At 43.4% G+C, this 18212-nt stretch overlaps 1 protein-coding gene and 1 pseudogene across 4 annotated transcripts in view; both read right to left on the bottom strand.

The window, feature by feature from the left end:
• Nucleotides 1-18212, bottom strand: part of FCHSD2 (FCH and double SH3 domains 2) — a 316194-nt gene that overhangs the window by 120986 nt on the left and 176996 nt on the right. For all 4 annotated transcript variants that reach the window (XM_074980103.1, XM_074980193.1, XM_074980270.1 and 1 more), the window contains exons 6-8: nt 17828-17961; nt 12937-12991; nt 12416-12544 (exon numbers count right to left, since the gene is read on the bottom strand). In XM_074980103.1, the coding sequence (XP_074836204.1) occupies nt 12416-12544; nt 12937-12991; nt 17828-17961 (318 nt within the window). The remainder of the gene's footprint in view (nt 1-12415; nt 12545-12936; nt 12992-17827; nt 17962-18212) is intronic.
• On the bottom strand, nt 13055-13160 carry LOC142007703 (U4 spliceosomal RNA; annotated as a pseudogene).

Here is an 18212-nt window from a genome sequence, read left to right as displayed (position 1 = left end):
ACTTGATCATTGTCTTCTGTTCTCCTTCTCTGGGGCACCTGGCATTGGCCACTGTCGGCAGACAGGATACTGGGCTGGATGGACCTTTGGTCTGACCCAGTATGGCCATTCTTATGTTCTTATGTTCTCTCTCAGCGCCTCAGGCCCAGCCCCAACTTTTCGAGGCTGCGGCTTTCCAGGGCTGCAGCTTCCTGGCCCCAGCCACCCGCTCACCTCTCCCTGGGCAAGGCACCTTTGCTGCTGCTCCCAGGCCATGGCACTCTGGCCCACTGCTGGCTGTTCTTGCTGCCAGCTCAGCTGCAGCTGTCCTGGCTGCCAGCTCAGCTGCAGCTGTCCTGGCCAGGACTGTGGCTGCTTATCTAGCTGCCAGACCACAGATGTTGCCAGATGAGAGAATCCCAGATTTCAGAGTTTCAACCTGTACCATAATAATCAGTGATTGATGATGATGCACTAGGCAGACTCTGACTAGAGCAAAAAAGTACATTATTATTAAAATAGTTCGTATCACTACCTATCGAAGTTTGTCCAGCTGTGAAAGGAATTTTTTAACAACGGTTTTTATTCCGACATATATGCTCAGAAAACCTCCTCTCATGATTAGTAACTGATTAAAAGACATGAAACAAAGGGCAGAAATAAACTGTCAGTTTTCACTGTACAGAGAATGCGGTCCCTAAAAATCTGTACTTGGTCCTGTGTTGTTCAACATATTCATAAATAATCTGAAAAAGGGAGTGAAGAACAAGGTGGTAAAGTCTGCAGATAATATAAAATTACTCAAGATATCCAAGTCCAAAGCACAATGCAAAGTGTAACAAACGGAGTGACTGGACAACAGAATGACAGATGAAATTTGATTTTGATTAAGTGCAAAGTAATGCACATTGGAAGCAATCCCAACAATAAATACAAAATGATGGGATATAAATTATCTATTACCACTCAAGAAAAGTTCTGGAATTATAATGGATAGTGATCTGAAAACACCTGCTCAATGTCCAGCAGCAGTCAAAAAAAGTAAACAAAATGTTAGGAACCTTTATGGAAGAGAGAGAGAAAAGAAGACAGAAAATAGCAAAATGCCACTATATAAATCCATATTACACAAGACTTGAATACTGCATGCAATTTTGGTCACCTCTCCTCTCAAAAAAAGATACATTGGAATGGGAAAAGATGCAGAGAACAGAAACAAAATTGATAACTGCTATGGAAGTTTCACAAGAAGAAAGTGATTATCTCTTCACTTGACACAAAAAAGAGAAGTTACTCACCACTAGATCCAGTCCCTGCCAGTTCCTTGACCAACCACCTCGGATGCTCCTGAAAAACACTAGACAGAGATCCGAAGCAGGGAGGATGGGCGGGTGGTGGAGCACCCACGGGGACACATCTCGAAGAACCATCGTTACTACAGGTAAGTAACTTCTCTTTCTTCTTCGAGTGGTCCCCGTGGGTGCTCCACAATAGGTGACTACCCAGCAGTAACCCAAGTAAGGAGGTGGGTAATCGGTTTATGTGCAGCTTGCCCCCCAGAGGACTGCTGTCAACAGACAGGTATCCTCTTCGAATACCCGAGGCAGGGCATCATGCTTGGCGAAGGTGTCGTAGGATGACCAGGTCGCCGCTCTACAGATGTCTTTTAAAGTTATGCCCTTGAAGAAGGCTGTTGACGCCGCCACCGCCCTGGTGGAGTGAGCCCTGGGTGGGGCCAGCAAAGGAGCATTTTGAAGCTTGTAACACATTTTTATACAGGATACAATGTGCTTCGAGATTCTCAGAGCGGATCTGCCATTCGTGCATGATTGTGAAGCGCCTGCTCAGCTGATCTGCTTTCATGGTGTGAGCGCCCGGCAATTACGAGGCTTTCAATGTTATGTTGTTGGCGATGCACCAATTCTACAATTGGACTGCTTCCGCACATAGGGCACGGGATCGTGCTCCTCCTTGTCGATTGATGTAGAAACATAGTGGAGGTATTGTCGGTATTGAATCCCAACTACTTTGCCATGTAGGTAATCTCGAAAATGTTTGCAGGCGTTGAACACTGCTCTGAGCTCCAGCATGGTTATGTGCAGTGTCTGTTCCGCAGGGGACCATAGCCCTTGCATTACCTTGTCGCCGATGTGCGCTCCCCATCCTATGTGGGAGGCGTCGGTAGTAAGAAAAAAAAGAAATTTGTGGTTGGTGAAAACGCACCCCCCACTAGCAGATTCTCGGGGTTTTCCCACCACGCCAGGGATCTGCGCACCTCTGTTGTGGGCGACACCAGCCTGTGGACAGCGTGGGAGGCCAGTTTGTAAACACTTGCCAGCCAATGCTGCAGGCTTCACATGTGCAACCTGGCATTCTGTACCACAAATGTCGCTGCCGCCATGTGGCCCAGCAGCTGTAAGCATGTTAAGACCGGCACCGTGGGGCTGTATGTGATGACTTGCACCAGCGAACTGATGGCGTGTAAGTGGGCGTCGGGTAGGTACACCCTTGCTGTGATAGAGTTTATGCGTGCCCCTATGAACTCTATATGTTGTGTGGGTTCGGACTTTGACTTTGTGAGGTTGATGACTAGGTCCAGCGAAGAAAAAGGTGACTGCTGTGACACGTATCATGTGTGAGACCTCTGCCTTCGAGGCCCCTTTCAGCAGGCAGTCGCCCAGATATGGGAAAAATAAACACCCCCTGTCTGTGCAGTTAGGCTGACGCCACTGCCAGGGTTTTGGCAAAGACTCTGGGGGCCGAGGAGAGGCCAAATGGAAGAACCCTGTGCTGGAAGCGCTCCTGGCCGACCATGAAGCGGAGGAAGCATCTGTGTGCCGGGTGGATTGTTATATGAAAGTAAGCATCTTGTAAGTCGAGTGCTGCAACCCAGTCTCCATCGTCCAGTGCCGTGAGTATCAAGGCAACTGTGATCATCCGAAAACGTTGCTTGCGCAAGTAACGGTTGAGGCTCCGAAGATCTAAGATGGGCCTCCAGTGTCCTGCTTTCTTCTCTGGTAGGAAGTAATGTGAATAAGAACCTTCCCCTGGAATTATTCCGTGACTCTTTCCACCTCCCCTATGAACATAATGTGATCCACCTTCTGCTTGAGCCTCACCTCGTGGCAGCGTCCCTGAGGTGAGGCCTGGTGGGAGGCTTCGTCGGTGGAAGCGACTGGAAGGGGATCGCATAACCCATGGCTATGATCTCCAGCACCCATTTGTCTGTGGTGATCTTTTGCCATTGGGAGTGGAACGGTCTGAGGCGATGATGGAACATGAGATAAGAGTGGCATTGAGCGAGGGTATTGCTAGTGCAGCCCCCGACATACCTGTCAAACTTGTTGCCTTTGGGCCTGACCCGAGGGCGTACGGCTTTGTTGAGAACGTCACCTAGGAGTTCTATACTGTCGCCGCTATTGATAGTGCCCTTGGCCGTAGCCCCGTTCATATTGAGCATGCTGTGGTTGTAAGCGTAGCATCTTTGCTGAGGATAAAATTTTTCCCTCCTGTATGGGGGAGTATAAATGCCCAAGGTTCTAAGTGTAGCACTCGAGTCCTTACTGGAGTGAGGGACCGAGTCGGTTGAGTCTGCAAACAGCTTTTGTGTATCAAAGGGAAGGTCCACGATCTTTGCCTGTAGGTCCCTCGGGATACCCGACCTCTGGGGCCAGGATTCTCTACGCATGACCACTGCTATAGCCGCTGAATGTGCCACTGTGTCCGCCACGTCCAGGGCAATCCGGACTCCCGTCCGCGATGCTGCGTAGCCCTCCTGAATAATCACCTTTAACACTGGCTTTTTGTCTTCCAGAAGTGAATCCATGAGGGGAGTAAGCCTGGAGTAATTATCAAAATTATGGTTTGCTAGGTGTGCCCATAATTTGCCACTCTCAATAGCAGGGTAGAAGAGGAGTATACCTTCCTGCCAAACAGCTCTAGCTTCTTATCATCTTTGTTCGATCCCCCGATTTGTACTGAGAAGCCTTTGACCTCTGCTGGGACGACTCGACCACCAAAGAATTTGGTTGTGGGTGACTGAAGAAGAACTCCATGCCCTTTGCCAGGACGAAGTTCTTCTTATCCGCTCTCTTGTTTGTAGACGGAACAGAGGCCGGAGTCCGCCATATAGTAATGGCTGACTCCAGAATGGCTTCGTCCAGCAGAATAGCAATTTTGGATGAAGCCGGGGGTCTCAAATTTTCCAGGAGTTTGTGATGTTTCTCCTGCACCTCTGCCGTTTGAATGTCTTGCGTGAAAGCCACCCTTTTAAACAGCTCCTGAAACTGTTTAAGGTCATCCGGGGGGGAGACATCCCCGGGGGCCATGGCCTCATCTGGGGAGGATGAGGAGGAACCACTAGGGTAAACCTCCCTCGAACCCTCGGGCTCCTGCGGTCGATGATACACTTGCTTGCTGGAGGATTGTGAAGGAAAGTCTCGGGGTTCTAAAATTAACTCCCCTTGAGACAACTGTGTTTCCCATCCCCGATCGGGAGTGCCCACGGGGGTACTGAGCAGCCGGGGGGGACCTGCCCCTGGGTGTAGGCCTGTGGTGTCTGTGTCCAGCATGACAAGGACGACCATGGCAGCATGGGCAAGTGTCCGGGGATGGAGACCTAGACCACTCACAGGGTGTGTACCCCCGATGTCTGGGAGAGCGAGACCTCCGTGACGACACAGATAGAGGTGAAACTGGCTTGTGATAGTACTCCAGGGAATCCAATCCCAGAAATGGTGAAGGTGGCCCAAGCCATGGTGACATTGGTTGGAGGAATGGAGGAGGAGGTTCCGGATAGGCCGGTGGAGACACAGGCCTTCGGTGCGGCGTGTGTATCGCAGGGGGAGGGCTTGGTGCTAACAGCAGCGCAGCCCTGTCCGTAGATGGACTGTGGTGCCAGGCTTTTGATTTTGCCTTGCCCCTCCCCTGCGGGGCCGGCACCGCCCCCTTCCGTGCCAGGGATCTCGGCCCCACTGTCGGTGCCGCGCGGGTATCCTCCTCCGGTGCCTGCAGGCTCCGTGCCTGGCGCCCCTGCACCGTTGGTGCCGCGGGGGCCGGTGCCGGCTGTGACGGTGCCGCCGGGTCCGACGCTTGCCTCGCTGATGCTCTAGGCGCTGCGCGTGCCGGCTGTCGTATAACCAGAGGCTCAGCCTCTGCCACGTGCGCTGCCGCGCTGCCGCTTGCCTGAATATGCGGCTGGGGGCTGTGTGCACCGCTCGTCCTGCTTGCTGCAAATGCCGGCAAGGATCGAGCCAGGGAGAGTTTCCTCCATTTCTGCACCGAGGGGGTCAGAGAAAGCTGCCCTCCTCTTATGCAACCCAGAGGGCCCTTCTGGGTGAGGCTTCTCCGGCAAGTCCGGCTGGAGAGCCTTAACAAGAGCATTTTACGCCTCATCGCTCTGTCCTTCCTGGCCCTCGCTGTGAGCTTAGCACAGTGAAAACACTTCTGGGTAGCCTGTGATTCCCCCAGGCATTGGATGCATTCGCTATGCCCCACGGAGGCTGGCATAGCTTCACGGCATGACTCACGCTTTTTAAAACCTGAAGGGGCAGTTGTGGTGAGTCCTTTACTGTTAATAGGGTACTTAGCACTTAATCCGTGCCTTTCCCTTTGTCTTTGCTTTCTCTCTCTCTCTTTTTTTTTTCTTAAATAACCAAAAACAACAAATGACACGTAGAAAAAAACCACTATTTAATCTGACTCTGGCCTTAGCCTGAGTAGATTCCGTCTGCAGCTGATGGCGGCTGAGAAGGAACTGGTGGGGACCGGATCGCGCACATGGCCGGGGGTGCGCAGGGGGGCAGCGCGCGCCGGCGCATGTGCGATCCAAGAGAAACTGCTGGGAGACTTTCGATCTGCGGCGCCAGGCGAGCCTGACACCTATTGTGTAGCACCCACGGGGACCACTCGAAGAAGAAACACAGGTCACCTAATTAAATTAATTAAACAAGCATGAGGAAATACTTCTTCACACAACGCACAATCTACCTGTCAAACTCTTTGCTAGGGAATGTTGTAAAGACCTCAAGTATAGCTTGATTTAAGAAAAAGAATTCAGTAAATTCATGGATAATAGAACAGCTAGTTTCCAAGATAGTCAGGGATACAAACCCCAGGCTCCTGGCATCTCTACATCACCAACTGCTAGAAGGCGGGACTGGATGATTAGGGATGGAATAACTGAAAACTGCTCTTCTCTGTTCATTTCCTTTGATGCATTTGTCACTGTCCACTTTTGGTAGGTAGCATACTGGGCTATATGGACCACTGGTTTGACTCAGGACGGCTGTTCTGAGGTTCTAAAATATGCCTCATTACTCTGCAAGAATTCTCAGCTATGCTAACGGTAGATGTAACTTTGCATCAGTCAAGGCACACCACTGCAGATCTATCCCCAACCTTGTTTCCAGTTTGCTTTTGCATTATTAAGGCAGTCCTTACTGAAAGGCCTTAGAAAGAGAAGCATTCAAGAACTATTTTCTGTGAATGAGGCACATGCTTTCAGCTTTTTTTAAAAAAAGTAAAATAGCTTAAAATGCCCAGATGCTTTGTATATTGGACAGACATCAAACTCTCTTAGCCAAAGAGTTAATGGGCACAAAACAGAAATAAAAACACTCCTGATCCACAAACTGGTCAGCCAACATTTTAATGGAGTGGGCCATTCTGTTAATGACTTAAGAGTTTGCGTCTTACTGAAGAGGAATTTTCACACTACTTTGGAAAGAGAGGCTGCTGAACTCTCTTTTACATTCAAACTCAACACATTAACATGTGGTTTGAACCAGGATGAGAATTTTCTGGGTCATTATAGGGGCTCTTTTGCATACCTGGCTGAATCTAATTCTTAACCCGCCCCGCCCCCCCCCCCCCCGCCCCCCCCCCCCCCCGCACTCTCTGATTTGCTCACCTTGGTAATTTTCTTTCTGATTTGTCAACCTTGATTACTATTTTTGGTTTTCTATGCCTTAAATATTGAGTCTGTTCTGGTATGGCTATGGTCTGAAGAAGTGGGTCTGTCCCACGAAAGCTCATCACCTAATAAATTATTTTGTCAGTCTTTAAAGTGCTACTTTACTGCTTTTTTGTTTTGATAGTATATAGACTAGCATGGCTTTCTCTCTGTTACTAGCCTACAAGGATATTTACTTTGTGAGCTTTGAATATCACTGTTAAACACAAGGTAGAACAGGTTGTATTAGTGTAGGCATTTAACGCATATTCTAAGGCAGTGGTTTCCAACATTTTTGGTAACATGGCACACTTCAATGAGACAATTGCACAGCACCCCTAAGTTTTTCAGCTGAATCAATTGCTCATAAACATCACATTTCCTGTGGCTATGGTCTTAGAGATGTTTGCAACATAGTAGTGCATACAACATGCTAAACAAGAATCAAAGGGGATACTGAGTAATCAAGTAACCACTGAAATGTTTGGTTACTCATGAGGAGGGGAGGTGGGTCCAGAGAGCAGGCTCCCCTTCCTGCCAGCCCATTGGAGCTAGGACACGGCATTTAAACTGATTCCCAGCTTCAACAGGCTTCCACCTTCCCTCCCTCCCTCCCTCCACTCTCGCCACAGCAAGAAAAGGGAGTCGGCTCCCAGCCAGCATCTTTGGCGTGAAGGGCTCCTGCGGGGTCAGCATTACCCCTCAAAGAGGCTCCACAAAAAGCTGAGGCAGGGGAAATGGGTAAAATTTCATGGCACACTTGGACTATTCTCACAGCACACTAGTTGAAAACCAATGTTATAAGGGATTGCTCAAAGAAGAGAGGTTGTTAACCCCCCTGCAGTCTAGATCAGAAAGAGGCATAGGGAAGTGAGAGGGTTACAGAATGTTGTACCTCAGGGGTAAGCGAAGTAGGTGGTAGGCCCCCTCAGAAGGGCGTTACATTTCCTAAGGGGGGTGAAGCATGATCAGCCGCTGGGCCTTAGGCTCATCTATCTCATTAAAAATGTCGAAATGTGTTACTGTGGTTTTGTATGTGTATCCTCTCTCTCTCTCTCTCTCTCTCTCTCACACACACACCCCTCAATTAATAAAGTTTTATAATTCCACAATCTTATTTTCTAACACATGCCAAAAGTTGTTTTTTTTTTTTAAATGAGCATAACTGAAATTTCCATTGGTTTGGATTATATTAGATGGGTTGTGGGGTGGGGTGCTAACTGCAGGGATGAAAAGTTGGGTCTGATACAAAAAAGTTTGCTCGCCCCTGCTGTACCTAACTCACCATGTCTGTTCAGTCCGTGATTTTTAGTGTCTAGCAGAGTTATGAATGTAAGTTCCCAGGCTTATCTTTTGAACATATTGTGCAGGTTATATTTGAGAATTAGGATTGATAGATAAGATATAAAGTGATCACTTTGTAAAACATGTTCACCCAGAGGTGACAATTTTTTTGTCTATTATTTTCCTACGCAAGTTCATTTGAGAGTATTGTCTGGTCTCACCCATGTAGTGGTTATTGGGGCATTTTGTACACTGGATGAGGTATACCTCATATTGTGATATGCATCTCTAGGAATCATTGATCTTGAAAGGTGAGTTGTGGGGGATGTTGATCACTGTAGTATTGCAACTAAACTATTGCAGGTATTGCACCTATTCTGGCAGGGTCTGGTGCTGGTCTGACATTTCCTAGTCAGTGGGGAGCTTGCTTCTGATGACGAACTTGGAGAGATTAGAGTGTTTGAAAATCTGAAGTGGGGATTCAGAAAAGACTTCTTTGAGGATGTGGTTCCCATTAAATATGTGTTGTAGTTGTCTGACAATATCCTGTAAGAGTTCCAGTGTGGAGTGGTATGTGACTTCTCTGGCATGTGGAGGGAGAGGTATTATTTCTGTCTTGAAGCTGTTCTCTTGATGCAACCTAATACTCTGGTGTAGTGTTCTTGTTTGGTGAAAGCAGTTTTGAGAGTGTTCATGTATAAACTCTGAAATCTCTCTATATAGCAGGGGTGCGCAAACTTTTTATACTGGGCCATACTTTTCATCCCTGTGATTAGCAACCTCTCCCATGGCCCTGGGGGTGAGCAGCTGTGCACACTTGGTGGCGGAGGAAGTGTGTGCGTATGTGTGGGGGGGGGAGATAGAAAAGATTAGAGAGGACATTCGTCTGGGTGAGATTTTAAAAGTCCCCATGAAACACACAAGACCAAAGCTGAGGAGCCAAGTTAAAGAAGCTTCTTTCCTCCCCATTGTGCACGCAGCCCCCCCGACCCCAGACTCAGTGCTATGTTGGGGAGCTCCCTAGCGTAGTAGCCACAGTACAGGCAGGGGCAGGGGCAGAAATTGTACTGGCACACCACTGGTTAACAGATTGTGACCAGGCAGGGTGGGAGGAGGGGAGAGAGAAGGCAGCCCAACTGCCCAGCAAATGGCAGTGCAAACACAGCTGAAGGACTTGCAGAAGCAGGCTGCATGCTGGGCTTTGTCTGTGCACCGGGTAGGAACAGGGTCAGGTACTGGGCTAGGAGGAGCTGGCAGTGGTGCATGTACTTTCATTCCCTCAGAGTGGTGGTCCTCCACTTTGTGCACCCCTGCACATTCTGTAATATCTGATGGTCTGCCTGTATATAACAGATTTCTTGATGTGCTTGGGGTGAAATTAGATTCTAGAGCACAACATAGCCTTTTTTTCAAGTAATTGTGTAGCAATTAAAAATATTCAATTATTCAGAGTAATAAATATAAATGCTCCTATTATCTCCTTTTATTTGTTGCAGCCACTTTCTTCTGGCCTTTAATTTGTAAACTCTGAAAAACAGGGAGTACTTTGTGTATGTCAGTATCTTTGTACAATGGTTAGTCCATAAAGATCCTCAATCCCTGCTGGTGATTCTAACACAAAGATGAAATAAGCATAATTGCAAATGGTTCTTTCACTAAAAATCCTCTGTATATGTTTGTACCAAGCTAAAGCTAAGATTTTTTTTAATGTGACTGTCAGTGCATTTAGAGAATCTGAAAAGTACATTACATACATTGAAAGACTAAATATAAAATCCACAGCCTTCCTAAAACATGTATTTAAAAACATGTAAAATTACATGTCAAGCTGCCATATAGTATTCAGACTGACAGGACATAATTATTCATATTCTCAGTAGACAAAACTAGGCACTGTAATTCAAAATAAATATAAATAAATGGAATAGATAGCAAAGACACACGGGCCCTTTATTTTACACCTTTGCCACCTAATACATACAGCTGATTTCATACAAACAGCAAGCTTTCAAGGAAAGAAAGGCAAAGCTTTAGAAACTGTAAAGGTCACTGTGGCAGTTGCAGAGTCCTATAGTGTTGATTCTAAAAACTGTAAGTCAGGAGCAGTCAGCACTTAGTACAACAGCCTGGATGTGTTCCAGGCAAGCAAGTCAGGCATGAAATGAGTGCACTGTCAAATAGATAAGTCGACCACTGTCTCACCAATTAAAAAAAAAACAGTGCAAATTTTTCTTCTGGAAACAATGAACTAAAGCTAAAAACTAACAAAAAGCCAGTATGACACACCAAAGGAACTGTGGTCTTTGACAGATTTGCGAGAAAGCTATGAGCTTTATAATCTTAAATTGGAACGACGTATAATTAACTAACATTTTTAAGCCTTTAGAGTAATGTAAATAGAAAATATATAAACATCAGATAACATAGGCATGATGGCTATCAGCCAAATTCATATTGACAAACTCCAGAGTAGCAAACATGAAAACCAATATGACCTGGTCTTATATCTGAATACTGCTTTTTTGAAATAACTCTGATAGCAAGAGAGAATAAAAGACACTTGGTATTTAAGAAACCCACTAAAGAATGATGCTGGCCAACTAGTGAATCTTGCCCTTTTTCTAAATCATAAGATTAAACTTCTCCCAAATAAAGTGTACAGTAATACCATTTGTTAAATTCATAGTAAGAGATATACTTGTAGCTGAAGCATACAAAACAGGACTTTGATAACACTTTAGACTGCAAATGATTACAACTTATTCATGTCATTTTGTGCCCTCAGGCCATTCTCAAAACTGAATGTATTTGGTGTGCCCTTAGGAGAGTGATTATATTTGTGACATAATCTGCAGGTGTGTTTACTTTGGTAGCTTTTCCTCTATGTCTAATAGGTCACACGGGTTTAATTTCCAGTTGAGACAACAAATGTCTTAATTATTAATGTATTTGCAACAGATAAATACCTGCCATATTTTATGACAGTCATCTCCGAAAGGTATCCTTTTTAAAGCAAACTACGAACATTACATCCCCATAGCAATAGAGACTGGAAACTTAGCTAGGTAAGGGAAAAAAAATGATACATTCACAGATTCTGAGGCCAAAAGCATTCACTATGGTAATCTAGTCTGTTTTTCTGGGCAACATAGTCCACAGAACTTTACTAAAATAACTGCTAGAACACATCTTTTAAAAAAACTGACCTTGGTTTAAACATCATCAGTGATGGAGAATACACAAGTCTGTATAAACTTAATAAATGGTTAACTTCATTGTTAAAAATTGCCCCTCATTTCCAGTTTGAATTTGTCTATCTTTAACTTCCAGCCATTGGATTTCCTCTGAAGGGCTGAAGAGTCCATTATTAAATAGAAATGGAAAGGGTGTTATCAAATGATATGACTATCAGCAGTTTTCTCCTCAAATTCTCATATTTCAGGGTTGATGCTAATGTTTAACTGGCTAGTAAGTAAGACTAACCCTAACTAACTAAATGGCTGAGGTTTACCAGTTATGGTTAACCAGTATAGGCTGGAGTAGCCATGTGCCCACCTCAGACAGGGTGTTGCTCCAAATCCGCAGGGCCACTGTAGATGGGGATGCTCCAGCTAGGCTGGAGTAACACCATTTGCAGTGACTCCAGGGGAGTGGGGGATGTGACTGGAAAGGAGGGAGGGGCAGCTGGAGAGGCTGCTCCAGCCCAGCCCTCCTGCCGTGGACAGGAGCTGCTCTGGCATGGCTGAAGCATCCCTGACTGTGGCATGCTGGGAGTGGGACTGCTTCGCCCCAGCTGGAATGCCCCCCACCCACAGAGGCACTGCGGGCAGGGCTGCTTCAGCCTGGCTGGAGTAGCTCCTCTCCATGGTGGGGGCCCTTCAGCCCATCTGGGCTGGCCTGGCCTTCCCAGCTGCCCCTCCCCTGCACCGTTTAATCAGTTAACTGGTTAAACCCAGTGTTTAACCAGTTAAACCAGTTAACCAATTAAATAGGATTTTGCATTCCTACCTGACACTGTTGAGGACCTTAGAAGACAATTAATATTGTGACCTGAGCTGCTATGCTGCTATTTTGGGATAAAATTATATGGATGTCAATATGTGTATTTCACAAAAACACAATTTTACCTCATGAATCTTCATTCCCATCCCAGTAAGGAGAAGGGGAAAAAAAAAAATCAGACTATAGCCATTCCCTTACCTTCATAATGTTCACTAAATCTGTTTGATAATAGCGATCCTGGTGTGCATTGGCAGCTGCTAAAGTGAGAAGATAGTCATTCCTTGCATGAGTAGCCTTTGAATTACACTCAGACCGTCGTGCTTTTAACTACAATTTTAAAAAAAAGGACATTAAATTGCAAGGCAGATGATTTTGTACTTTTGTACTATAAGCAAGGCACTAAAAGATATATGGCTTTAGATGGAGTTATATTTGTTCATGCTACTTGGAAGAAAATTTCTGTAATTGGCACCTATACTTTATACATTTAGTTATAATTCTCATTAGGCACAAATTTTTGAATGGCCAAACAGAATCACTGTGTGTTTGTATTTTACTTGGGGAGACATTCTGCACAAACTGGCCAACGGTTTTAAAGGCAAAATGCCTGATAAAAGATAAGGCCTCTGTACATTCAAGAAATTAATTATGTGTCCCATAAAAGTGACCCACTGCTTCATTGTAATTTTATTGAGTCAATTAATTATTCTTAAACTCACCTTTACATTTGCTTTCTGTAAGCTTATCCTTGACTGAAAAAGACTAAGCTTGGACCTATAATGAAAGTCAGTAGAATAGATTAATATCAGAAGCTGTGTCTGGAAAAGAAAAGAACACAAAAAGGCTTTCTTTTCACAATTTGAGATAAATAAAAGTTTTCAATTAGCAATAATCACACCTCGGATTAACCTCATTGACTACGACAGTGTTTCTCAACAAGGGATAATATGTACCCTTGCGGGTACTCAGAGGTCTTCCGGGGGTACATCAACTAGATATTTGCCTAGTTTTACAACGGGCTACAAAATAAACCACTAGTAAAGTCAGTACAATTTAAAAGTTCATTCACACGACTGACTTGTTTCTACAACTTCATAGGTCTTATGCCGAAACTTAAGTACATATTTCTATTCCAATTCATTTATTTGATAATAAGATGGTAGAAAGTCAGCAAGTTTCCAATAGTAGTCTTCTGTGATATTTTTGTATGTCTTGTAAGTAATTAGTTTTTAAGTGAGATGTAACGTGGTGGTATGCAAAACAAATTTGACTCCTGAAAAGAGTACAGTAATCTGGAAATGTTAAATGGCATTTGTTTCAAGACCTCAGATTACCTTGCAACCATGTTTCTCAACCAGTGATATACATACCCTTAAGGGTGAGTGAGAGAAGTCTGGGGGTAGTTTAATTTTTTACAAAAGGAGTACTTTATAAAAAAAATTGAAAAACATTGCTTTTATAAAATAATGCAACAGCAATTTTTAGGCTAAAACGTTATTTTTATATTTAAGAGTAAAAAATAGGTGTTCTCGGGAGCAATTACATATACTGAACAAAGCTGATCTGGATAATCAACTAGCTTCACTGCATATTCTGATATGTTTTACTCATTTTCACACTAATTTTCAAACAGTGATTAAATACAACAGGCCAGAAAGCTCTAGTGGCAAGAGGAACTTACACATTTCTTTTTTTATTTATTGCTTAATGGCTATTCAAAAGCCTTCTCTTTGACAGCCAGAGTTGAAAAGTTAAGCTACTTGTCTTCTAATGGGGTAAATTAGAGGCAATCAATTCAGATAAGGTTAAGTGAATTTTTTAACAACAAGCTTAAAGCTTAATTTTGAAACTCTGATCAGAAGGAAGAAATCAGAATGCTTGTGTGTGTTCTTTTTTCCAGGATAATCATTAAAAAGCCTGAGCCCATATAAGCATCTGAAGAACACCAGGCTTGTTCACAATAAGGTATGAAAGCAAACATAACTAAAATCATGAACATTTGAATTTTCCAATATTATTGTGTTCACACCACAGGGAGAAAATAAATTGTGAAACAAATAATATGAGCAATTGCTTTAACTCAGATACTATCTAAGATTTCCAAAAACATATTAACTCCGAAGAAGTCAAAACAACTAATGTTCTCAGAAATGAAACATAATTTACAACGTAGCATAAAAATAAATGTAAATTTTAACTTAATGTTTTAGATTACTTTATGATCAACAAGCATCCATAAATGTAATCCAAGATAACTACATCTGACAAGGAGTAAAATAGCAAAGTCTTAAAATACCTGATGTACACAAAGAGAACATTAGACATTGTATTATGGTAGGACTGAAGTATCCTTCCATTGACAATATTATCCCTCATTAAAATAACTTGTTCAATTTTCTAAAAAAGTTTCTAAATTTTCATATATAAAACTGATAAAAACACTGAGTTTAGCTGTATTTGATGATGATGATGCTATGATACATAACCATACCATTCAGGGGACTGGACTCAATGACCTCTCGAGGTCCCTTCCGCTGCTAGTGTTCTATGATTTATACCAATAAATACACCCACTACCCTCAGTTAACTTTAGTACAATGTTCCCACTGAGTTTACATTAGAAACTGGCTCTACATTAAAAACTTTTGCTATGATAGTAACATTAGATAAGTTTTTTTTTAAATTACATTAAAATATCAGCAGAAGACCTGGGATATATGGGCATAAAAGTGCTTTTGCTTTAAAATAAAACATAAGGTATGCTGGCAAAAGCACTTTTTCCAGTATAAGTGAATCTAAACTAGGAGGGTTTCATGATATAGCTATATTAGTTGAGATGTGACCTAAGTCTATTCTAAGAAATTGGCAGCTACTATGATGCAATATTATAACAAAAAAAAATCACAGTGCAAATACTGACTGTTTGTTGTGACAGGTAGACAACAGAGGAGTAATAAAAGGGATTCCACAGTGACTGATAGCTTTTATACTGTTTTTAACCTGGCACCTCCTTGACAGGGTTCCCATGGCTGGGGCTGCCATCGGGGCTTTGCGGCTCAGGTGGCTCCCAGCGGTGTGGCTGTCAGTGACACCTGAGCCCAGACCCACAGCTGCTTGGGGCCAGGAGCCAGATTTGCTGTGGCCCTGCAGCAGCCGGGGGCCAAGAGCTGGAGCTCCCACCACCCCACAGCAACACCAGGCTGAGAGCGAGAGCACCCACTGGCCCCATAGCAACAGGGGGGCCGGGAGGCTGCTGCGGGGCTAGGAGGCAGAGCCCCCATACCCCACAGCAGAGCGGGGCTGGGAGCTGGAGTCCCCACTTACCCAGCAGCAGCAGGGGCTGAGAGCTGGAGCCCCCACCACCCCTCCACCAGCGCCAGGCCACGGGATTTTTTTTTTTAAACAAAAAAAGCACTGATAAAAAAGATAACCCCAAGAAACAACAGTTTTTCTGTTTTAAGTAAAAAACAAGGAAATATTAGCATATGAGCTGCCAATCAAGGCCACATAGCCCTGTTCCCATTGTTCCTGAGTAAAACCCAAGGGAGAACAGCAAGAGAAGGAAAGTTCTACAAAGTCAAGCCCCTTGTGCAAGGAGCAGATAATTGGCCTTCAGGATCCAGGGAGACCTGATGAAGAGCTGACCGTTCAATATAAATGCCTTCTGCTTCTACAGCAATCCTAGGGCCTCTGGAGCTTCTTCCAACTCTTCGGCAGCAAAGCTCTGGCCTGACTTACCCCACTCAGAACCATGTTTAGAATCCCCCTTAAAGGGAACTCAACATTAAGGAGAGACTTCTGTGAAAAAAATCAAAGATACTCAGGCTTCATTAACTTTGGTTAAAGATCTGCTGAGTTGGTGTGACGGTGACAATTATTTCTCCAACCACTTCCCACAAACAAAAAAGTTCTTGGATTCATGAAATGCTCTCCAACTATGCCCATTTACTGTCCACAATATGAAAGTGATTAATAATTGGTACAGGTAGCCGTGTTAGTCTGTACAATTACTCTGTTTTTTACAATTAACGTGTTGCAAAAGCTGTCAACGGGAACATTAGTTAGCATTGTATTTGAACTTTCCAAAACCTTCATACCACCAATATTTTGAATAACTTTTAAGTTCCAATTACATAACAAAAGATACACACAAAAAGCTGAAAAATATACCCATAAATTCTAGTATAAAAAGATATCTAGAATTTGACAGTATTTATGTTATACTCAGAGCTTTCATAAAATGTTCTGTTAAGAAACCAGCACTATATACATGAGGCAAAGTATTTGTACAAATCTGCTGCAAACTGGATTTTCTCTGCTTGCAGAAACAAGCCTTCAGTTTAGTCATTTTAATCTTTACGATACCAGTGTGACATTCGCCCAAATTCCCCAAGCTCAATCTGTGACCTTTTGAAGCAGTGATGAACAGTGTATGATACTCCCACCCTGCCCAGCCAAGAGTATGTTAGCTCCTCCAGAATCTTCCACTACTTGAATTGTGTGGAAAGAGCTTCCTGAAGAACACGTTTTTCCTACATAACTTGTTCTTAAAAATGGAAAAGAACAGAAGAAAGTACCTCAACCTTTAAAGAGAAATGAGTGGACATTCTTTCACTTTACCTTAGAAAAAACTAGTATCAGGTAATTACTCTTTTTAGAGATGTCACATATACAGCTTTTCCATTTTTGGAGAAAAAGTTTGAGGGATGTTTCAAAATAATAGTAACAACAACAACAACAACAACTGCACTAGGCAGTGAAAAAATACAGGCCAAAGCCCAAAAATGAAAACATGCAAGTTATGTGTTTTTAGTGAAAGGCCTGGTAAGACTAGCTCCACAGGACAAGAAGAGCCCCTATAGTGACTCAGCAAATTCCCATCCCGGTTCAAACCACGTATTAATGTGCCGAATTTGAATATAAAAGACAGCTCGGCTGTTTCCCTTTGAATAGTGGTGCAAAATTTTTTTTTCAGTAACATGCATACTCAAGTCATTAACACAATGGCCCATTCCATTAAAATGTTGACTAACTGGTTTGTGGATCTGGAGTGTTTTGATGTCTGTTTTGTGCCCATTAACCCTTTGTCTAAGGGAGTTAGAAGTCTACCCAAATTTGGCACATTAACACATGGTTTGAACCGGGATGGGAATTTTCTGAGTTGCTATAGGGGCTCATCTGCATACTCTCTCTCCCCCACTCTCTGATTTGCTCACCTTGATCATTTTTTTCTGATTTGTCCTCCTTGATTACTGTTTTTGGTTCTCTGTGCCTTAAATATTGAGTCTGTTCTGGTCTGGCTATGGTCTGAAGAAGAGAGTCTGTCCCACAAAAGCTCACCTAATAAATTATTTTGCTACTCTTTAAATTGTTACTTGACTGCTTTTTGTTTTGATAGTATATAGACTAGCACGGCTCCCTCTCTGTTACTTCCTGAACAAAATACTCAAATACGAAGCAAGATGCATACTTGATCAACAGGATGTACGAAACCTAAAACACAAGCTTTATCGAGCACTAGTATCCTGCTCTTACAACACAACAGAGTGTAATGATTAATACAAATATGTTTACACACATATTTATAGAGTTCCTATTATAAGAACATACTTGGCCTCAATATCGGCTTTTTCCCGCACTGCGTGAGCCATCTGTTCGGTCTCAAAGTACTTCTTCTTGCTCTTAGCTAAATCTTTTACAGTCTCTTGTAATTCAGCTTGGATCTTTGTCAACTGCTCTACACACTGTAAAACAGAATGCAACAAACAATCTTAGAATTAACATCACTGTATTGTTATTGTTCAATAAATCTTGCACAGATCCATATCCTCAATAACCCTTTGGTTAGTTATAGATTAAGGCCATCATTTAAAATAATTCAAAACAAAGAACCAAAATCTTTTTATCTCAATTGCTCTTAAAAACAGCAGCTATTAAACTCATAATATTTAAAATGTGCAGTGTTATGTAGCCACTCAGGCCCAGGATATTACAG

This window comes from Carettochelys insculpta, chromosome 1 (assembly GCF_033958435.1).
Source record: "Carettochelys insculpta isolate YL-2023 chromosome 1, ASM3395843v1, whole genome shotgun sequence".
In the NCBI taxonomy this organism is placed as follows: Eukaryota; Metazoa; Chordata; order Testudines; family Carettochelyidae; genus Carettochelys; species Carettochelys insculpta.
This window is presented reverse-complemented; position numbering and strand designations above follow the sequence as displayed.